This window comes from Glandiceps talaboti, chromosome 15, assembly GCF_964340395.1.
Source record: "Glandiceps talaboti chromosome 15, keGlaTala1.1, whole genome shotgun sequence".
NCBI classification, from domain to species: Eukaryota; Metazoa; Hemichordata; class Enteropneusta; family Spengelidae; genus Glandiceps; species Glandiceps talaboti.
This window is the reverse complement of record NC_135563.1, coordinates 4,031,697-4,056,811: the sequence shown is the minus strand read 5'-3', so window position 1 is coordinate 4,056,811 and position 25,115 is coordinate 4,031,697. Positions and strand designations below refer to the sequence as shown.

Below are 25,115 nucleotides of genomic sequence, written 5' to 3'. Positions count from 1 at the left end.
ATTTCATGTTGTTAGTTTTATATGTTGGAGTGTCATTTCATTTCATGTTGTTATGTTTATGTGGAGTGTCATTTCATTTCATGTTGTTATGTTTATGTGGAGTGTCATTTCATTTCATGTTGTTAGTTTTATATGTTGGAGTGTCATTTCATTTCATGTTATGTTTATGTGGAGTGTCATTTCATTTCATGTTAGTTTTATACGTTGGAGTGTCATTTCATTTCATGTTAGTTTTATATGCTGGAGTGTCATTTCATTTCATGTTGTTAGTTTTATACGTTGGAGTGTCATTTCATTTCATGTTAGTTTTATACGTTGGAGTGTCATTTCATTTCATGTTGTTATTTTTATATGCTGGAGTGTCATTTCATTTCATGTTAGTTTTATATGTTGGAGTGTCATTTCATTTCATGTTGTTAGTTTTGTACGTTGGAGTGTCATTTCATTTCATGTTGTTAGTTTTATACGTTGGAGTGTCATTTCATTTCATGTTAGTTTTATATGTTGGAGTGTCATTTCATTTCATGTTGTTATGTTTATGTGGAGTGTCATTTCATTTCATGTTAGTTTTATACGTTGGAGTGTCATTTCATTTCATGTTAGTTTTATATGCTGGAGTGTCATTTCATTTCATGTTGTTAGTTTTGTACGTTGGAGTGTCATTTCATTTCATGTTGTTAGTTTTATACGTTGGAGTGTCATTTCATTTCATGTTAGTTTTATACGTTGGAGTGTCATTTCATTTCATGTTGTTAGTTTTATATGTTGGAGTGTCATTTCATTTCATGTTGTTAGTTTTATATGTTGGAGTGTCATTTCATTTCATGTTGTTATGTTTATGTGGAGTGTCATTTCATTTCATGTTGTTAGTTTTATATGTTGGAGTGTCATTTCATTTCATGTTGTTATGTTTATGTGGAGTGTCATTTCATTTCATGTTAGTTTTATGTGGAGTGTCATTTCATTTCATGTTGTTAGGTTTAAGTGTAGGAGCTGTGATGGAGTAAGTCATAAGATTACCAAGTTTGGTCAATAACGAAATTAGTAATTAAAGTTCCAGAATATAGAAAAACTTGTTGTAATCTATTCTTATAATGCATTTTGCTAAAGGCGAGAGAAGCAGGAGAAATTTACGTGTAGGAGTTCCCCAGGTGATTGAGTGACTTCCCCAACAAAATTGTAATACTAATTTATTGAAATGTGTGCAAGCTTGACCAGATTTCTCCCTCTGTTACCAAACTTAGCAAATTACTGTTGATTAAATCAACAAAAATATTTACTTGACAATAACAGGGAAAAGTAAAGTGAATAATAAAACTTTCTATAAATGTATGCAAATATGCCTAGCAACAAGACCATGCCCATAGCAACAACTGATTTATAGTGTTTATTGCAAAAATAGCAATAGGAGACACATGGATAAACACGCAAACATTGTATGCAGATATGCCTGGCAAAAAGACCAGGTCCAAAGTAACAACCAAATGGTGTATATTGCAAAGATCAAAATAGGGATGGTTAGGCAAGTGGCTAAACATCCAAAAAGTTAATGCACATATCCCTAGCAACAAGACCATGTCCATAGCAACAGTGAAATGGTGAATCAGATGTATATTGCAAAATGAGAACATGGATAGTTAGGTAAGTGGATAAACTTTCAAACAGTTGAAATAATTGGCCAAGCAATGAAGATTACTGCCCATAGAACACCAACAGTGCAATTATTGTATATATAATTTAACAATTTAGAAAATTAGAACTTTTGAAACTTTATGATGGGTTGAGACCATCCATTTTCATTTGCACTTTTAAAAAAATAACAAAGGAAGTATGCATTTGTGCTACAATACCATTGGCACTAATTTTGTAAAAACAGCTTGAAAATCAAGAGATCTTTAGATGAGATCTTGCCTTTTAAAACTTTCTTGTGAGGAACGGTCAAATTTATCAATATATAGTCGGCATGTTTTAGTGAAAAGTGAATGCACTGTACTGTACAGCAAAATCTCATGATTGGGCCAGCTGTGTTCTATGGCTCTATAGTAAGTCAAGCCACAGGATTTTCATCCTTACCACCAGGAGTTTCATCAGAAAAGTAGATACTTCAATTCATAGGTGTAACATTTTCGACGTTTACACAAGGGTATATGCAGTGTATGTATTTTGACATGGGTGATGAATTTGCTTTTTATTACTCCTAGCTGCTATTGCAATTTGCTTATATATAATTGCACAGCAGGAGATAGTCAACACAGAACCCTCATAAACTGTTGGCATGTTGTAGAAGATATAGTCAACACAGAACCTTCATAAACTGTTGGCATATTGTAGAAGATAGTCAACACAGAACCCTCGGCATGTATAAACTGTTGGCATGTTGTAGAAGATAGTCAACACACAACCCTTGTCATGTATAAACTGTTGGCATGTTCAAATTTCTCGTGACATTCTTTCAGTAGAATGGTATCCAATGCATGTATTTTTGGTCGATTGAAATCAGAAAGATTTTGTTGAGTAATTTTGATGTGAGACTATCGCTGGGACAATGGGGGAGTTCCATTGCTGATCTGTCTTTTCCTTATGCCATAGCATAGTCTTAAAACCATACAGTTACATTCAGACTAGACAACCTGGTTTTGTTCAAGAACATTCTAACTGTCTCATACTCTGATATGTGTAAAAGCAGGAATGAAAATATTTGTAGTTTAAAAAAGAGGTCAGAATTATCTCATTAACTTTATCAGTTAATTATACATGTGACTGTACTTCCAAGTGAATATCAATGTTAACTCTACGGGGTAAAAATAGATTGACAGTTCCATGAAAACAAGATGGTGATCATTTCAACAGCACCTACAAACAAGATTTCATACAAGGTTTAGGTGATTTTGTGATTTTCAAAAGAGGCGTGTTTTGATCTTTATACTAGAAAGATTATTTGACTATTGAGAATGATCAAAGTGCTTCTGTTAAGATCTGTAAGATATATTAAAGACATTATCCATTTTATGTGTGTAAGGAAATTGGTGTGCAATTCATCATTTGTTCTAAGTGAATAAATACTACGGGTGGTATACATAAATTATGACAAAGTCTCAATAAAATGAATTCTGAAAACATCAGCATGTGTTCTCGGCTTATAATTTACTTGTCATACACTTTGCTAATGTACAAATAATGTATTATTGTACATTGTACATGTACCATTCAGACTTATGGCTTTTCAATCACCTGAAATATTCTTACATCTATTATTTCTATTTTAGTAAAAGCTTTGAGAGTGAAAAGGCTTTCACTTCAAATTCTTGAGAGTATAATTATTATTTCCCCAACATTCAGCCAAGGAAAATATGAGTGACCTTACAGGGAAGGGGCCTTGTTTTTATAAGTCTGAATGAGTAGAGTAGTGACAAAACCCTTAGGCCACTGGTATTTTCCAGCTTAGTGAAGAAAATATTGGCGAATAATTATACTTCAACGCTTACAATACAAATGCACTTTATGAAAACTAGGGAAAAGTACCGGTGCTTAGAAATGTTTTGATGTGAATGTATTTTAATCACCACTGAACCAATAATGTAGACATGGGTCAATTGTCAAGGTGTAGAATGACCTGGGTGTTACAGCCATTTTTTGGTTCAAACGTGTTCAACCTGGCTTGGCTTGTGATTAGAACAACCAGTTTTTTCAGTGCATACAACTTGGCTTGAGTATGTGACCTAGTACTAGCACTATGTGAAGGATATATACAACACAAGAAGTGTTAGCACCAATTAAGTTATATATCTTACTAAATACAATGTCTCACTTTTGTTGAATCATAGCACCATGGGAATATCAGTAGTAATGACTTGATAATTACATTATACCACAGCATCCTAATTTCTATTTATCACATATTTGTATACACATGTACAACCTTTAGTGAAGTCACAGCGAGTGGTTCTTTTATAACTTGCCCCTGCAGTCTGCAGTTAGAACCTAATTCAATTATGTCACACAAATATAAAGCCCTGCAAATTTATAGTTTTGTTGACAACTTCAAAGTTTAAAACTTTATCAAACAAGTTCAAACTCTTAATATTATCAGACAAGTCCAAATCGATTATACTGTTCACACAGAGAACTATATACCCCAAGCTGTGGATCTTTGTATGGCCAAGATTTCTACTTTTCATGAATTTAACTCAGACCCTATTGGGACACAAACTGACATGTCCATCCATTATCAGTGATATGATCTATTGAATTGAATGACTTTGTGCTTATAGAGATCAAATACATTGACTGTGAGGTAAACAGTGTGGAGACAAATCAGTCTGTCCAGACAGTCTGGCACTAATATAATAATATCACTGCCCATTTGGACAGCAGTTATAGACCAGGTGTTTTAGTAGTTGATGACTGTTATCATTAAGGAACATTCTTTACCTCTTACGGCTTAATTACAATGAGCTGAAGTCAGTTGTTGGGGGCAAATGGTATTTAAGTGTAGTAATTTTTGCCTATTAATTGAATTAGTTTGTAAGATTTAATGGAAATGATAATTAGTTCAACAGAAATTCAGAGAGAGAGAGAGAGAGAGAGAGAGAGAGAGAGAGAGAGAGAGAGAGAGAGAGAGAGAGAGAGAGAGAGAGAGAGAGAGAGAGAGAGAGAGAGAGAGAGAGAGAGAGAGAGAGAGAGAGAGAGAGAGAGAGAGAGAGAGAGAGAGAGAGAGAGGATTAATGCTGAATACTGAAATCATTGGGTGATCAAGATTCATAGTTGAATTATTGAAACATTGAATTCACTAATACAATTCCAGAGTAATATTTTACTGTTCTATTGATTGATAGAACCATGATCGATATATTCTCAGCAATAGGTCAGAAGTTTAATGTGGATTCCTAGTGATTGTCTTTCTCATTGTTTCCATGGCAACAGGTATGCATTGTACAGAAGAAGGACACCAAGAAGATGTTTGCTATGAAGTACATGAACAAATCAGCATGTATCAAGAAAGATGCAGTGAAAAATGTTCTTAGAGAACAGGAGATTTTGCAACACTTAGAACACCCATTCTTGGTGAACCTTTGGTTCACTTTTCAGGATGAAGAAGACATGTTCATGGTGGTAGATTTGCTGCTTGGCGGTGATTTACGTTATCATATACAACAAGACGTTAAATTTGATTGCACACGGGTACGATTATACATTTGCGAAATTTGTCTTGCACTGGATTACCTTCGGAAGCAGTTTATTATTCACAGGTAAGTTAATCTTATATTGTGTACAGCTAAATAAAAATCCCCTTTTGTTCTTGACTATAAACAAACATTGGAAAAATGAGCTGATTAGGTACTTTTAAAAATAACATGTCTTGGCTGAAAATGTCTACACCAATAAAATAATGTTTTTGCTTAAAAACTTGTTCAAAGTGTAAGATAGTCAGAATTGAAGACATGGACATTTTAAAAGCATAAATATGATCAAAAATCTCTAGCAATCCTGTTCATAAACTCATAGTATATGGAATAGTTAAAGGACTCAAGACATATTCAGTAGCTTATTGGAATTACATGTAGGCATCCAGACCCTTGCCATGTCTTTAAAAGTCATTTAATATGATTTTTATCTATACAAATTAATACAAGCAGCTTTAATTTCATGTGATACAATACTTGGATGCATTGACTGTAATATTACCACAGGTTTACCTGCATACGCTAGTTCATAATTTGACAGTGACTGGTATGTATTTATAAGTTCATCAAATACAAAATACATGTAGAGCAGCTTTGACAAATTAACATAAAATTAACAAGAAAGACGTGAATTGAAATAGAATATATGATCTTGTATATTCAACTTAGCAGAACATTCAAACTTACGCCATCCTTACCTCCAGCTTTTATGTTAAAAAACAGAGACAAATAACAAAACTTGATTCTACATGTACACTGACCATGAAAACTAAGTGTGTGGATTTAATGAAATGTAAAGTAAAAAGTAGTTGTTAATTTGTTGTTCTCATATGATGAACAAATTAATATGATTAATTGACGTCTTCCTGCATGTACAGATACAGTGTTTTGTACGTTCATCAATTTCACATCAATGCATGCCTTTCAATGACTTTGGAAGGAAGCTGCCCATCTGTAATACCATAACAATCGAATGGATATGTGTCATCTTGCTGTATGTCATTTTGAAAATTGCAACCCAAGTAATGAGTGTATTAAAGCATAGTATAATGATTCATTTCTGTTATTTGATTAATGCATAAGTGATTATAGTAATTGTCCAGACAGGACAATTAAAACTGGCATCAAGCCTTGTAAATAACAAGCAGACAGTAAACTTGTCTTAGTAATTCATGTCTTGATCAGTTGCTATATCACCATTTGATACAAACTAGTCTAAATCATTATGCATAGCACGTCTGTCATCACGGACTTCAAATATCAAACCAACCGTACAAGCGATTGTGTGCAAGCGGAAAGCATACAATTTACTTGAGGCAATGCAGAGAATACTGAACCTATATTTTTTTCAGTGTAAACTTTGATTGATAGAGTAACTCCATATGGTTGTGAATGTTATCCATGAGTGATAGAAACAGCCTTTATTATTGGATAATGTAGTGGATGACAAATGATAGATACTGTTTAAATGCATGTTAAGGCTCGTTATTCTTTAAAACATGTCATTTAGGAATAAAAGAAACAGCTTCGAGAAATGCATGGTTTTTCTACAATGTTTCAAATTTTTATCAAAATGTAATTTCCATATTGATTCTGCATGGTGAATTGTGTATATATGTAAGAATACTGAATACAGTGGCTTCTCAATGCATGCCAACTTGAAGCATCCTTACATAGATGACATGTTTTCAGTATCTAGCTCACAAAAATGTTCAAAGAAGTACTTCAATAGTGTCTGTATAATGGGAAAGTGGCACAGAATTCCGGTGCTACGACTTATATGGACAAACACTATAGTTACGGGTGTGAAATTATACACTGAAGATAACATGACTGAACTGTTGAGTCATTCTCTTTTTTTCTGTATCTAGCATAACCATTGATAGTTTCAGAATTAATGGTTCAGGGTATGTATATTGCATATTAAAATGAAATTACTGCAAAACCTCATCAGAATAGTAATTAATTGTATTTTACAGGCGCTTTCATAGCTGTCTTTTAATCTATTAGCCTGCAAGCCATTCATTCCGTTCATACAAATAAATCATGTGATTACACCATTGATCCATTTACTTAATTACTTGGCAGACTTACTCAAATTGGCTTTGATATAATTAATTGATTAATGTCGAGAAACACTTGATATGTTGTAATGTTGATGAATGTTATTATGTTAATACCTGTAAGTGTCAACAAATATGAGTACGGTTCAAGATGTAATATAGTAAAACTGTATGGGTGATGATTATAACATATTACTGGTTCATATGAATATAAGGCATGGAATTAGGAGCTTTACCTTATGTCAAAACGACAGGGAAATCAGATATATCATCTGTGCAAAGATTATTGAAATACTGTTCTGACAGTGTGTGAGACTATGACAGGCACCCATGACATATGAGTATAGTGTGGTGTACATAGAGTGTTTGTACTCTCCTGAACGTAGCCAGTAAAAGTACAACAGACAACACTAGAAGCATCATCTGCAGTGCCCACACTGACACTACATCATGGAGTTCTAGTATTTACATATTATGTACCAGAACTGTACTGAGCTGTCAAAACATGTCTGGAATTATGAGCATATCATAGACTGGTTCATCATTACTCATGTAGCTTCCTATTCAAACACATCAAAGCGGTGTAACCTATGTCTAACAGAAAAGCCATACATCATAGATGCTGACAAATCTAATGTATTTTATGAGTAAACATTCAGAATGAATCTCAAAGTGCCAACATGAAAATAGATAAATTTTGGCCAACTACCAGTGTGGCAACCATATCATATGAAATGGAATTATAGATCATTAGGCATAAGTCACAAGATAGAATTTTCAAACTTTAAATGAGATAGAATTTGGAATTTGTCTGATGATCGTAGTAACAGCGTGAAACACTATGTAACGATCGACCCATCAGTATCTGGCTTGATATTGTTATTTATATACTTGTCCATTGTATGTATACATGTTTATATGGTTATCCTGTCCAGTATAACACCTACTTGTCCATTGTATACATGCGTATATGGTTACCCTGTCCAGTATAACATCTACTTGTCCATTGTATACATGCTTATATGGTTATCCTGTCCAGTATAACACCTACTTGTCCACTGTATACATGCGTATATGGTTACCCTGTCCAGTATAACATCTACTTGTCCATTGTATACATGCGTATATGGTTATCCTGTCCAGTATAACATCTACTTGTCCATTGTATACATGTAACATTGTTTATATGGTTATCCTGTCCAGTATAACATCTACTTGTCCATTGTATACATGTTTATATGGTTACCCTGTCCAGTATAATATCTACTTGTCCATTGTATACATGTTTATATGGTTACCCTATCCAGTATAACATCTACTTGTCCATTGTATACATGTTTATATGGTTACCCTGTCCAGTATAACATCTAATTGTCCATTGTATACATGTTTATATGGTTACCCTATCCAGTATAACATCTACTTGTCCATTGTATACATGTTTATATGGTTATCCTGTCCAGTATAACATCTACCTGTCCATTGTATACATGCTTATATGGTTACCCTGTCCAGTATAACATCTACTTGTCCATTGTATACATGTTTATATGGTTACCCTGTCCAGTATAATATCTACTTGTCCATTGTATACATGTTTATATGGTTACCCTGTCCAGTATAACATCTACTTGTCCATTGTATACATGCTTATATGGTTATCCTGTCCAGTATAACATCTACTTGTCCATTGTATACATGTTTATATGGTTACCCTATCCAGTATAACATCTACTTGTCCATTGTATACATGTTTATATGGTTATCCTGTCCAGTATAACATCCACTTGTCCATTGTATACATGTTTATATGGTTACCCTGTCCAGTATAACATCTACTTGTCCATTGTATACATGTTTATATGGTTATCCTGTCCAGTATAACATCTACTTGTCCATTGTATACATGCTTATATGGTTATCCTGTCCAGTATAACATCTACTTGTCCATTGTATACATGTTTATATGGTTACCCTATCCAGTATAACATCTACTTGTCCATTGTATACATGTTTATATGGTTATCCTGTCCAGTATAACATCCACTTGTCCATTGTATACATGTTTATATGGTTACCCTGTCCAGTATAACATCTACTTGTCCATTGTATACATGTTTATATGGTTATCCTGTCCAGTATAACATCTACTTGTCCATTGTATACATGCTTATATGGTTATCCTGTCCAGTATAACATCTACTTGTCCATTGTATACATGTTTATATGGTTACCCTGTCCAGTATAACATCTACTTGTCCATTGTATACATGCTTATATGGTTATCCTGTCCAGTATAACATCTACTTGTCCATTGTATACATGTTTATATAGTTACCCTGTCCAGTATAACATCTACTTGTCCATTGTATTCATGTTTATATGGTTATCCTGTCCAGTATAACATCTACCTGTCCATTGTATACATGTTTATATGGTTATCCTGTCCAGTATGATATCTACATTTACTTGTACATGTTTATATGGTTATCCTGTCCAGTATATTAACATCTACCATATTATGGCCATCCTATCCAATAAAAACATCTGCGTCTGCTGTACATATTTATATATGGCCATCCTGTCCAATATGACATCAACTTTGCTTTCTAATGAAATATGTATGTATTGTCAAATGAACATATATACATTACTGTTATTCAAATTAAACTAGGTTATCATTATCTAGAAAGAAATACCTCCTACATGTATTCCTGACAACCAAATTGCACTGTAATGTCAAACAATTTAATTTCTGAATCTAATTTTCATATTGAAGAACATTTGATTACAGAACCTTACACAATAATTATTTATTAAATTATAGAGTGATATAATCATGGAATTTTTTTAACCCAGAAAATTCTGAAGATTCTCTGTGTCAATTAATTTAAATATATATATATATATATATATATATATATATATATATATATATATATATATATATATATATATATATATATATATATATATATATATATATATATATATATATATAGTTACATGTTTCAAAACTTACATTATGTAAATTGCATACCAATGATTAAAATCAGTTGTAACCTCAGCATTTCTATATTTGCTACAAAGTCCCTATTATGACCATGAATTTGTGATATTTAATATATTAGATTCTGTTGAAATCGTTATTTTCAGTTGAATGAATCCTTTGAAAATCAACTATATTTTGTATGTTCAGTAACAGTTTTTACCTGAAAATGGTGAAAAAATCAACAATAAATATTAAAGTAAACCTTCATAGTCTCATGATGTGTATCAGCATCATTAAATCAGAAATAAAGTGGTTCAAGTCAAGCTGAAAAAGTAAAATATCCTGAGTTATGTAGTCGAATGACTTAACATGACAGCGATTATTGCAGGTTCTACATAAAGCTGTTTATAGAATTTATTTGCACCTGAAATAGAACCATGACTATTTTCTTATTTAGGACTGTATAGTTGATTTTGGGTATGTATTTATTTTATTTTATTTATTTATTTATTTATTTATTTATTTATTTATTGGATAACCAACGAGAGCTAGTCCCACTTGGTTCAGTGTTAGTGCAGGAGGTAACCGGCATACCAAGGGAAAACCTGTGTTGTACAGTAGAGTCGAACTGAATGACACTCTTCTTACTTACAGTGTGGTAAATTTGATCAAACCCTGAATCGGTTCGAACCCTGACTGCAGTGGTAATAGGCAAGTGGTTTAACCATTCGGCCACCACGCAATAACCCAAATGTAAATTCATGATTGAAATAAATGGTGCTAATTGTAGATTTTTATAGGTCAGGGTATTCAATGAAGGGGGACTCCTTTCATATTAAAAAATATAAAATTATCAACTTGAAAATAGGAACAGATGGTCAAATAGTTCTATATTATCACTTTTGGAATTACTGTATACAATGTACAACGAAGGGAAATGCCAGCCCTACAGGCTTTATATGCAAAAAAAATACAAGATATAAATCTAAATCACTCACATTGTCTTAGGAACAGATTTTTCCTCAAAGTGAATGCTTCATAAGTGAAATTTGCAGTGTCAATTGGGAATTTTGTCATGAGTAAAGAAATTTTATCCTGTAGGCTTATGTTGAGTTTCTTATCTTGCGAATAAAGATATCCTTAAAAGTCTTCATGCAAATTACATATGAACTTTAGAAGTACAAAGTTAAAATTGTGCCAATGTTGCAGTCATGTACAGTGTGAGAAACGTACACCATACTTGAAATAAAGGGAATTCTAATAGCTGGTAAATATTCTTGAGATTTAATCCATCGTCACACTTAAAAGAAATTAAAACTTTTCTAGTGCACCAAAAAATGCTTGAGTCCTCAGGCATCTGAATATAAAAGACAATTGAACTAACAAACAATTTGTATGTGCAAATGAAAATTTCTACTCAAAAATTTTGTCAGAAGAAAATCACAAATTTTCATTGACATCTCTCCTGCATTGTTAGTATTGTACTTGTAGTCAGGGATGTCCTACTTGTAATTACAGGACAGAACATTTCGGATTAAATACTTTAAATACTAAATAATTTTCATTTGTAACATAATGATTACCCAGAGTCCATGATCTTTCATTCTTGTGTATGCTAGTGAATCATTCTTCCAAAGATGTTACAGATCTTATGGTTTTGCATTGTAATCAGAATAGCCTGATATCAAACTCACTACTGAAATATGAGTACTTTATAAGCACTATCAGGATGGTGCATGGTGCACAGCTAGGAACGTATGTTTCTTGTCAACAACACAGCATATGAATTAATAACTCAGAAAAATAATTGATACGTTATGAGCAGGCATACTTCAGGAGCTGATAGGCCTTCCATGGATACAACAGGATAAACATTTCTATCACAGAAAATGAGGTACACATAATAGAAAATTATTTTTAGCCGTTTTCAATGATTGGTGATGGAACATAGAACAAGCATAATAATTTACATATATTGTATATATGGCAATATTGATTTTAGGGATATTAATTTTAATTCTATCTATAGGTAAAAAGTAAAAAGTGTTCAATTTTCTATCAAAATATAAAAGATATTATTTTGAGGTTCAGTTATATTGTAGTTGTTTTCAAATGTTTGACTGAGTGTGACTGACTGACGGAGTCTGACTGACTGATTGACTGACTGACTGAGTCTGACTGATTGACTGAGTCTGACTGATTGACTGAGTCTGACTGATTGACTGAGTCTGACTGTTTGACTGAGTCTGACTGATTGACTGAGTCTGACTGACTGACTGACTGAGTCTGACTGATTGACTGTAGTTTTAAAATGTTTGACTGATTGACTGAGTCTCACTGATTGACTAAGTCTGACTGATTGACTGAGTCTGACTGGTTGACTGGGTCTGACTGATTGACTGAGTCTGACTGATTGATTCTGACTCTGCCTCTGTCTCTCAGTCTGTGGCTATATATGTGTTTGGGGTGTTCATGAAAACAAATTACTATTAAAATCAACTAGACTGATTGTGTTTGGGTGTAAAGATTTTTCCCTGAGGTGTCAGTTTGAAAAATCTTCAATTTATACATGATTGTATTATAGTTGTGCAATGTGGGTGAAAATGTATTTAACACTATTGCATCATGTAGGTGTGCATGTACAAATTAATTGGTCAAAAAGAGTGTTTTTCTGTTAAAAACAACCAAGCTGTTCCTTTCAGGGTGTCAGGATGAAGAATTCTTCAAGATGAACAAATTGCTGATGCAAATTAAATTTGAAAAATATTTTAAAATTTTTTAAATACAATGTATTTATTTGTCATAAGAAATACATTCAAAAATATTATGCTGTGGCTTTACGTTAAGTATTTGATGCTTCTATTAAATGTGGTATAGTTATAAATTGTTCAGTATATTAAAATGTGACTGTTAGCATGATATGTAAATTAGTATAAATTATTATGCTTAGTTACAAATGCTGATTTACAAAACTACTTGATGGGAATATTTTTAAGGATTTGTAGGTATATTGTTACATATGGTCAAAAAACTTCCTATATATGTTTGAATGTTAATAACAGTGATGTTTCAAGGGTTGTGTAGATGATAAATTATTCAAGGTGATATGATCAATGTTGTCATGATTTATTTCGATGTGAATTTTGGTCGAAGATCAAGTTTAGGTCATTGTGTAAAAGAAAATGACTTTTAAGTATATTCAGTTGTGCTACAATGCTATTGGAGCTATTTTCTCTACTTTACGTACATGTACAATACAATGGTAGGACTTGAGCTGAAAGCAGATCACATATCTACCTTTAAGTTATATATTCAAGAGTAATATCTTTAGAGTAAACAGACAGCCTGAGCTTAGAAAGATTATATACATGACATATTGAGTAAATAGAAACCCCAATTATGACATGCCACTTGGGATGGGTAAGTGTTATATCCAATCACTTCATGTATTAAATGAGCGTTATACATTTATCAAGAAACCGAGTCAGTTTTACTTTGTACAGTGTAGATATTAAATAAATTTTATGGTTTTCATCAAAGCTGTCCATTTAAATGGTTAATGCCCGTTAATGCAAAATTTGACAGTTTACAGCACTTGGTTGCCAAGCTTCCTAACCCTGGAGCAGTGACTGTTGTGCTGATATTTGAAACTATTGTCTGGCAACAGAACTGTCCAAATTAATTGTGTCTCAGATTCGGAGTAGTTAAGGCATGACATTTAGAAGCTCAAGTTTTATTCAATTAATGAAAACACACAAGAAAATGGTAATCAAATTGTTTACCAAGCATTGCGAGTACATGTATATCGCATATAACCTTAAAAGTTAAAGTTCAAAATAAAGACTGTATGGCACATCGAGATTTACGTTGTTTGTATGAATAAGTAGAATCTAGTTTCCAGGAATGTCTGAAAATATAGATTTTCAAGTGTTCCAAAACAAGGACAAAAAACATAGCAACTGTAACCATGTGCCCATACCAACAGCTTAGCTTGGCCCAAAACATGTATCATTTGATATGAGTATTAATTTTCAATTGTTGAAATTGGTTTTCTTTTTATTTCAATAAATCAAAACACAAAGGTATATCCTATTGCCTGACCTTTACCTTTACCTTGACCTTCACCTTAACATTGAAAATATCATTGGTATGATAGCTTATATTTTATTACATCAGATTTAAAGAGGTGCATTAATTTTGTTTGTGCAGTAAGGTGACACGCCATTCTTGGTCATGGGTGCATTTATTTGTATGAACATAATCTTTCTTCAATAAAATATAATTCAGTGACAACTCAGACGCACTAGATAACCTTTGTATATTTGTTGTCATGCAAATCTTACTGTAGAAATATGAGATTGAGAACGGAAATACAGTAAAAAATGAAACGTGCTGTAAAATGATGAATGTATCAGATTTCAATTAATCAATTTCAAGAGTTACAAGGAGGAATTAAAGTAGTATTTGCTAGAGCTGTCAGATTAAAAATATTCTTAAACTCAGAAAAAAATCTTGCTTTGCATTTCTCCGTCGAAGCATATCTTATGTAACAAAAAATAAGTGATTTTTGCTCTTTTAGCCGTAGAGTTCTGTCAATTGGTGCTTCATTTGCATATCGTTGCTTTTGTTGTATGGAGCTTGATAATTAGCATATATTTTGTTTTTATACCTAACTTCTGAGATATTGTAAGAAACTCATTATTCACCTAATGAGATCTGTCAAACATGCCAAATTTATTTCTCTAGGGTGTCTCACAAATACAACAAACACTTTTTCTGGTTTCAGAACATTCTTAATGTAAAAAGTGTGGATAACAGTTGTCACTAGATTTTTATTCCCCTTTAAGTGAAAAGTGGTTCATATTTCACCTACATTTAATAATTACCACCATTTTATGTGAATAACTCAGACCACAGTAACTGAACAGTATGTGTTAAGTTGCTTATCTTCAACTTTAGATCACTTTATGAAGCACTTAAAAGAAACACTCCAACATGTTCAGTTTCATTTACATTTTTAATTAACAATAAATTACATAAAGTGGAAAATTATTGTGATGAAAGAAATACTGAATGCGTACCTAATACTACAAAAAAATGAGAAATGAATATATATTAAAATAGGTGGAAGTCAGAATTGACAAAATTTTAATGTTTTATAATTTAAAGTCCTCAGCTTATTCCTATACTTCAGTCTTTTGACAATACTTTTGTGAGGCCATAAACATTTCCACTGTTTGCTTTAAACCTTTAGTTATTTTCCCACAGGCTTCACAGTAGCTCAGTGGCAATTATTTGCTTTCATCTCAGTTCACACTACTTGCATGCATGACTCACCATGTTGTATACAGAAATTAAAGGTTACAAATGGAGATATTCGGTGTACATTGTATTGGCTGCACTACCTCCTCTGATCAACAAAATTAACCTTGGTATTAAACAGCCATATCTTTTTTTAAAAATCAGTCTTACAAAGTTATCAAAGGTTCTGCCATAGTATTAGTGGCATTATAAATTGTTTGTGTGTGTATGTATATATGTGTGTATTATTTTTGTTGGAATAATACCAATTTCTATTGCTGCTAATTGGGAGGTTTACTTTTACAGCTGAGAAATATGTCTCCAATATTGTAGCCTGATGACAACCTGGTGTAAATATTCTGATTTTTTGTCTTTATAGTCTTTGTGATCAACAGAGCTTTTCCCATAAATAAACCTTTGCAGGAAATCCCTAAATAATGTTGGGGTTTCTTTGATGTTGGTTTTTTTATTTAGCACTTTCCCATTTTGTGCTCAAAGTGCTTTACAATTATTACCCCTGGCATGGACAGTGGCACAGCAGCTCCTTTATATTTCCTCAACTCCCTGGGGAGCATACAATCCATTGCAGCCTTTATAAGCACATAGGATTAAAGCATCCATGTACATTGCAACCTCTATCCTACCAGGTCCCCAATTATACAGCTGGGTTAGCCACTCAGAAACAAATGGCAGTGATGGGACTTGAACCTGCAACCTGCAGATTCCAAGCCGGCCGCTCTAACTATTCGCCCATCATGCCTACATCGTGACTAAAATGGGTAAACATATGTCAAATGCAGTAGGGCTTCATAATACAAGATTTCAACATTGACTAAGTTTTCAATGTGCTGTTTTATCAACAAGAATCATATTTAAGTTGATAGCAGTAATCAGTACAAGTTTACTAAAGGTACAGATAAGTCTCACCATACTGTCCTCTGAACAAAAAAATCTTGAAAAATACAGTTTTTACCCTTTCATTAAATATTAATGTTTCATATCATCTGAAATGGTATCGAAATGTGCACAGGCACTCAAATCAATGTGTAGAAAAAAAATATGTATTGTATGTAAATTATTTACATACATCTTTTTTTTTAAAATCATACACATTGATTCGAGTGCCTGTGGAAATGTGCATCACTGTAGCACTTAGCACTTTCTGACTTTGACAAAACGGTTCATTATAAAAAAAAATTTCCAGTCTGTTTGTAATTTACATAAAATTTGGTAAATGTGTTTTAATCTGAATAAAGGACTTAAAATCAAACATCGAGATTCCGTCGACTGGCCACCATTACTGTATTCTCTTTTCATGGCATATGTTACTTATAGTTACTTTAATGCATCTGTGTAAAACTAATATACTAAAATGCAACATGTCAATTCTATCTTGTAGAAGTCCAGTACAATGTCACTCTAATCTGTTAGTTCCTACTTGAATACCCAGGCTTAGCTTCCTTGCTACAATCATCATATTGTACACCATTAGTGTATTACAGTTGTTAAACTCATCTAAACCTTAGATTGAATTAACAATGGTAGAGTATAGTCCTGAGATTAAATTCACGAGGTTAGTGTTAATGGCTTGACAGAATCAGTATCATCGTGACATGACTCCATAGCAACAAGGCTTCACAATCACTGCTTAGCAACATGCCTTCGTAACTCTACTGCATAGCAACCATTTGCAGGGATATTACCTCTAGCAACATAAGCCTTTGAGTGTCATGGCTGCATAGCAACATTTATAACAGTAATTAGCTGCACATAGCAACATGACTGCTAGCACCTTGTTTGGCTTGGCAACAGTATGTATTAATTAAAGGAAACACCACTGCTGTACAGGAAAAAAACTAACTTAAAGGCATTTTCATAAACCTTTGGTATTGGAGAGTCGACAGTTCATCATTTTACATCTTTCACTATAAAACATTGTGACAGTGTGAGATTGCTGAGAAACACTGACTCAGAGTTGAATCTTATTCCTCTTTCATTGCTCAGAGCAGTACCTACCTGATGTCATTGTTTCATAGGAGTCAGCCAACATGTCATGAGAGAATATAAATATTCATAACTTCTTTAAGTGCTTATTACCTTCAAATAAAATATTCATGAAACTGTATTTGTTCTGTAACATTCACTACATACTGAAATGATACTTATAATGTAAGACTTTATTTAAAATGTAACAATTTGTTTATTAGTCCCCAACGGGCACTGCCTGGAAGGGACTTACAATGGGTTCTGTGCGTCCATCCATGCGTGAGTGCATGCATTCACCCTCATATCTCTGGCATGCACCAACCGATTTCAACCAAACATGTCACAAAAGTAACTTACTATATGAGACATGTGCACATATCTGTTTTGTGACTGAATCAAATATGGCCGAATGCAGTAAATTTCACAATATGCATAATAACTTTGGATGTATGATACCTCGTAACTCCATTCAAGTACCTTCACCCATATTATCATATATGAGCTTTCTTTTAAGAACTTGACCTTCAAGGTCAAATAGCCAAATTTTGGTTATCTTCATAGTTTTTTGAATCAAACATTTCAAGTGATGATGACATTTTAATCATGATTTAGGTTTGACCATGTGAGGCATATCATATTTATGATAAGTAAACGTATTTTGCCAGTTATCTCCAAACGTTTGATACATATATGGACGCCATTCAAGTGTCTACATTCACATCATCAATGATGAACCTAATGAGACATTGACCTTTGACTTAACAAACAAAACTAACAAAATGCACATAAAAACACATTACAAGGCAAACACCAAAATTAATCTTGCCAAGTTGACCTGTGATAGTCTAGTTCCTATACAGTATCATTACAATTTATACCTTCACTCAGTTTAGTCAAAGTTGTTATTCTAGAAGTCCTGAGATGCATGAGATGTAATTTAAAATTCATCCACAGCCACCCACAGTCACTAACATCATGTCTTTGTTAATCAATCACAAAATTCTAACCCATAACACAGTCCCTTATAAAGTTAGTGTTTATTGGGGCAGTTATGTAATGTCCAAATATGGTATATTTGTTAGCTGAGGATGCTACTTTAACATTAAAGCGTAACGTAGAACGAATATACGGTCTATATTCAACATTATTTACACACTTGTATAAAAATATCATGTCTAAAACATCCTCCGCTGAGGGTGGCTGGGCAAATCGAAAAATTTGCATAAATCTGCATAATCATGACGGTTAAAATTGATCCCGGTTTTGTAACAAAGAAATTTGATTAATTTTTTTTGCCAAGACGACCAAACGATCGAGCCTTATTCCATTGAAGACTTTTTAAAGATGAATCAAATCTTTCACTTGTACTAAGTTTTAGTCAGACTCTAAAACACCTTTATTAACTGCAGAGACTAATAGTCTATGAATTATACAAAATGTTTGGTTTCTGTAACTGAAGTTACTGAAATTGTACACCAGAAATACAATAAGACGGTCGTTTTAAGTTCATCTTTGGATGTAATCCATTTGACAGTGTCATATTGACCTTTGTTATATTCACTAAATCATTGATGAGGTATTATTAAAGTCTAAATCTGTTCCAGTCACTAATTCAGTATGTTTAATGATGATACAAAATGGTTACTATGTACAGTCACTAATTCAGTATGTTTAATGATGATACAATATGGTTACTATGTACAGTCACTAATTCAGTATGTTTAATGATGATACAAAATGGTTACTATGTACAGTCACTAATTCAGTATGTTTAATGATGATACAAAATGGTTACTATGTACAGTCACTAATTCAGTATGTTTAATGATGATACAATATGGTTACTATGTACAGTCACTAATTCAGTATGTTTAATGATGATACAATATGGTTACTATGTACAGTCACTAATTCAGTATGTTTAATGATGATACAATATGGTTACTATGTACAGTCACTAATTCAGTATGTTTAATGATGATACAATATGGTTACTATGTACAGTCACTAATTCAGTATGTTTAATGATGATACAATATGGTTACTATGTACTGTAATTTAATGTACCTTACCTTGTTACTGTGAATATAGAATGATGTACAACTTACAAGATTTAATTTTGTTTCTCCTAATGAAATGAATGTAAAGTATTAGAGCTAGTGATGTATACACATGTATGTTAGTTTAGATTGTTTGTTTAGCTGTCAAAGCTACTAACTGGCAGAATATTGTACTTGGTTAAAGGATGTGTCTATAGTATTTTAATGAGGGCCAGATGCATGGTTTTTGCCCTTTGATAAGAAAATATGTCCTGAGAAATGTGAAGTTTGCTTTTAAGATATTTGTACTTTGTAGGAATTAGTTTTACTTTAGGGTATACAATTGTGGAACCGATCAAGATATTGCGACCAGATGAGTCATATGCAATTGCAGTATTAAAAGAGTATAATTTTTGCCAAAAGACTTCAACTTTCCAAATGACTTGATGATTAAATGTGACTATTGCTTGTGATGGTCTTTTTTAAGGTTGTGTAGATGGAAAAGAATTCAACATAAAAGTCTCAGATTATGTCGAATAAAGATTGCAAGTATTCACAAACAGAAAAAATAAACATGGCAACCATAACTGTATCCATAGCAACTGGTTAACATGGAAGTTTGCTATTCAAAAAACACATGATTACAGGTAAATGATAATTTCTGAAATCTGTACAATGATAAGAAGGGCCATTGCTGTCAGATTTCAGTATACTCAGTTGTATTGCACTGCCATCTAATAAAGAAATTTTATGCCACAAAATCTCTGATAAAAGCCTGTTGTAATAATAAGTAAATGTTTAAACAGCTTCTGTAACTACATCAGTGTACCCCTACTCTTGCACCATTGTGTTTGTGTAGGCTCTACTTGAAAACAATGACAGTGTAACTGAATGACTACTCAAGGTGGAAGACATACTAACACTCTAGGTTGACATTTACACAGTAAATATTCCTCATAAAGTAAATAAAAATCTGATTTAAAAATTAAATGTGCAAAGAAACTAATCGTGTCTTTGAGGAGAGGGTTTGGGCAGGAATGGAAACAGTCTCTCTGTCTTTGATGAGAGGGTTTGGGCAGGAATGGAAACAGTCTCTCTGTCTTTGATGAGGGGTTTGGGCAGGAATGGAAACAGTCTCTCTGTCTTTGATGAGAGGGTTTGGGCAGGAAGGGAAACAGTCTCTCTGTCTTTGATGAGGGGGTTTGGGCAGGAATGGAAACAGTCTCTCTGTCTTTGATGAGAGGGTTTGGGCAGGAAGGGAAACAGTCTCTCTGTCTTTGATGGGAGGATTTCGACAGGAATGGAAACATGCAGTTCTCTGTCTGGTAGAAGTGTTTTTGATGGGATGGAATATATTTGTAATGAACAGTTAACTCTGAAATGAAATGAATTTTGGCAGACTTGAAAAAATTTACTGTTTGGAAAAGTTTTCAGTGGAATGAAACAGTTCAGTGCTTACAAGAATAGAAATATATTAGAACTGTAATTCACTGTTTTGTGACAGGTTTTCAGAAAAAAGTAGAAATTAGGTTGTCTATTATTATTTTTATTATTATTATTTATTCATCATTCATTTGTTCCAGCATTGAAAAAGAAGGAATATTTTACATTCTTAGGTAAAAGGGTAAAGGGAGAATGGAAAATAGCAAAGCTAGTCCTGTCTATCGTCTAGGATACTGGCAGTGCAACATTTGTACAATTGAATTTTTTTTAGCACAACTGAACTGATAAGGTTCAGTAGTGCGAGAGGCATGGCAAAGTGTCAGTCTGTGTGTGTGTGTGTGTGTGTGTGTGTGTGTGTGTGTGTGTGTGTGTGTGTGTGTGTGTGTGTGTGTGCGCGTGTGTGTGTGTGTGTGTGAACAACTTAAAGTCAAAAACCACTGGACCAATTGCAATGATATTTGGTGGGTGTCTAACCTTGGGTGTCTAGTTGGGAAATTGTTCAAATCAAAATGATCTTACCACTGGTGTGTGATTTGGGTAAAATAATGTGATTTTTGAACAAAAAACTTAAACTAAAAAACTACTGGGCAGATCAGTCTGACATTTAGTGGGAGCATTCTTAATGGTGTTTAGATTAAGAATTGTTCATGACGTGATGATCCCATCAATGATATGCAAATTAGGGATAAAAATGTATCTCTGGTCAAAAATCTTTAATTCCAAAACTACTGAGCAGATTGGGCTGAAATTTGATGGGGATGCATTCGGGGTGTATAGATGAAGAAATAGTAAGCATATAATGATCTCACCAGTGATATGCAAATTAGGTGTAAGAATGTTCATTTTTGGTCAAAAACTTATATCTCAAAAAGTACTCGGTCTATGAGACTGGAATGTGGTGAGATGTTTCTACAAGTGACAGTTATTCCACAGATTTTCTTCAAAATATTTTGACACATTGGCCCTAGCAACCATGACCATGCCCATAGCAACAACCAAATGGCAGTATATTTTGGTCAAATATCAACATCTTCTGGTAGGCAAGTGTGTAAACATTCAAAAAATGTATGCAAATACCCCTAGCAACCATGACCACGCCCATAGCAACAGCTAAACATGGTGTATTTCACTAAGATCACAGGGATTCTTAGACAAGTAAACAAAGTGTATGCAAATAGGCCTAGCAACAAGAGCAGCCCATAGCAACAGCCAAATGATCACATGTATTGCAAAGATATCAACAGGGATTAATAGACAAGTGAATAAACATTCAAAAAAATGTATGTAAATGTGCCTAGCAACAAGACCGCACCCATAGCAACAGCCAAATGATCGCATATTGTGCAAAGATAACAGGATTTGATAGGCAACTGAATAGTCATTGAGCAAATGAACACCTACACCTAGCATGGATCAGCATGTGGGTAAACATTTTTTAAAAGCAGTACAGTTGTGCTACAACAATGCCATTGGTGCTATTTTTTTAGTTTTACTGAGGGCAGTATACATGTAGACAGAAATTAATATTATAAATAAATAAGATTCAGACATTGCTCATAGCTTATATTGTGTTCAGTCTTTGTTAAAATAATGGATTATGAAATGATACAAATTATAGATGATCCTTCTGGGCATGGATGAAAAGATAACAATAAAACTTTGATCTTCATCAACTTTGTTTGCTAAATATAATCTGTTCATGTTCCTTTTGGTCTAACGGCTTAAACTCAAAACCTAGCTGATAACTTTCCACTCCGAATGTGATAGCTTTCTTATTGTATATAGTTTTCCATTTAGCACATTTAGACTAAGAAACTTGTATTTTAATAGTCAAATATAAAGTTGCCTTACATTTGTATATTTCAAAGCATTGGAAAACATAAAACTTATGTTAGAAAAGCGAATTGATGGACATGAAAGTTGTCAAACTGTAAGTTATTTGTATTCAGTCCAAGCACATACATGTCCTGCAAGTAGCACAATCATATAGCAGTTACGATGTAATCAGGTCCAATGTCAGATTTTAGACTGTCAAGGGAAGTTGTTACTCGTCTTCCTGTCTTTCTCTGTCCATGGAGTGGTGATCAAATCACTAACTGAGAGACAGTCTGATCTTTACACAAAAGGTAATGACCAGCAAATTGCAATTGTTGTGTTCTGAATTTTTTCACTAAGCTTTCAAAGGTCTTCATGGAGTTCATTATTGGTGACTGACATGTTGTTTCCAGCAGATGAGGAGCCTTGTATAGCATTCATTGGGTTTCTTTTCAGGTTTGGATGTAAGAGTTCAGGTTTTACAGCCCATACAGGAGTGCTGATATATGGTGAGGGATACTTCTAATTCTGTCTAAATGAAGAATTGATCAAGACAAAATAACCATATCAATCATTGATGTGCAAATAAGGCATAAAGACTTAAATTTTAAAACTTATATACAGCTACAAAAGAATATGTTCACCCATAGGTGATTCAATACTGTTCAGGGTGTATGATATTACATGTAAAGTTATTGTATCTAACAAAAAAATATGTTCTGTTATTCAGATTTAAGATGTAAAAAGGTGTCAGCAGGAAAGAACTGACAGAACATTGCCGTAGGTACTGGCTATGTGGAAGGGGTTAATTTGTCAGGGAACTTTGTAAAAATAGTGAATAACATTCTAGCAATGAACAGTGTTGTTGTTAAATGTAGCATTAGATAGATTGACTTGTAAATTGTGAACAAGTCATCAATGAAACGTTGTGTCCAATGGGTTAAGTTCTGACTTTATACAGTAAACAGTTGAAAGAAAATCAATTTAAAAAGTATCTCAGTTGACAAGCTAGATCCTGATCGTATGTAAAAAGCAAAGTAACTCTTTTAATAAGCAATGGGGTTCATTGTAATTGGCAATGGGACAGGATTCAATTAATTGGAAAATCTATATCAGCTGGAAGAAACATCAGTGCCTACAGTCACCATTTCATTGATTTACTTCACGTTTTATTAACACTTCCATTTGGGTGGTATTTGCCAATAAATTAGAAACTTCTGACCTTTTCATAACCACATAGTTGTATTTCAAAATCCACATTTTAGCACATAAAAAGTGTTATCTTTTTAAATGTAAAAACAAAGTGTTTTGGAAATAACTCCTCAAGATGAAGGTCACTAAAATTAACTTCAGATAATTAACTTCAGATAATATTCGTATAAACACCTGAATGAAATCTCACATATTCAATTTCTTGAGTTATGGACGAAAAATGTTAATTTTTATGACAAATATGGCCACTATATATATGACATAATGATTAAGGCCTGGAAATAAAGTGGTGTGTACAGTACATGCATATGTTGTCTGACAATTGTGCCATGTTTTGTTGAAATTGTGTAGTGTTAGGTGTCAGAGATTGAATGAACATCAAAATTGGCTGACCTATCACACGTATGATGAGTCTTCTGAAGAGTAACCCAAATTCATAATAATTTCATTTTATGTTTATTCTGTTGACTGTATGAAGAAAAATTGCTGTTGAAAGTGTATGCTTGATTATCTTCGTGCAAAAATACTAAATACAACCATTTGTTGTTTGGTGATTTTCCTACAATATCAGGTGCATTTCTAATCAGTTTGACTGCATGATTGCTATGAAATTGGTAATTTTTGCCGCCCCCCCCCCTCACACACACACACACTCACTGATTGTGAATGTGAAATAAAATAAACAACATTTAGTGCATATCATTATGTTATATCAAATAGAAAATACACAATTTGATCAAAGCATAAAATTATTGTATAAAAAATTCATATTTTAAATGATAATTTAAAAGTGTATTTCCCCTCCCTGAAGTAATGCAATTCATTATTAGTTGTTGACAACTACTTTTCAATTACTTGGTTTTGATATTTTACATCAAACCTAATAGTTTGGTTTCAATTGTTGATGTCACTGTAATCAGTAGTAAAATTTCAATAAGCTTTCATAGAATAATTACTGGCCATTTTATCTTCTTTGGGTATATAGTAATGGGTGTACACAGAATCATTAAAAAGCAATGTAATAAATTTATACTCTTACATGTTGAGGACTTAATTTTGATAAAGGGACATAGGGGTTGAC

The 25,115-nt window shown here is 33.1% G+C and overlaps 1 protein-coding gene across 1 annotated transcript in view; it reads left to right on the top strand.

Moving 5' to 3' along the window:
• LOC144446543 (serine/threonine-protein kinase 32B-like) overlaps positions 1–25,115 on the top strand; it is a 79,756-nt gene that overhangs the window by 26,159 nt on the left and 28,482 nt on the right. The window contains exon 3 of the mRNA XM_078136328.1: positions 4,924–5,249. Within this exon, the coding sequence (XP_077992454.1) occupies positions 4,924–5,249 (326 nt within the window). The remainder of the gene's footprint in view (positions 1–4,923; positions 5,250–25,115) is intronic.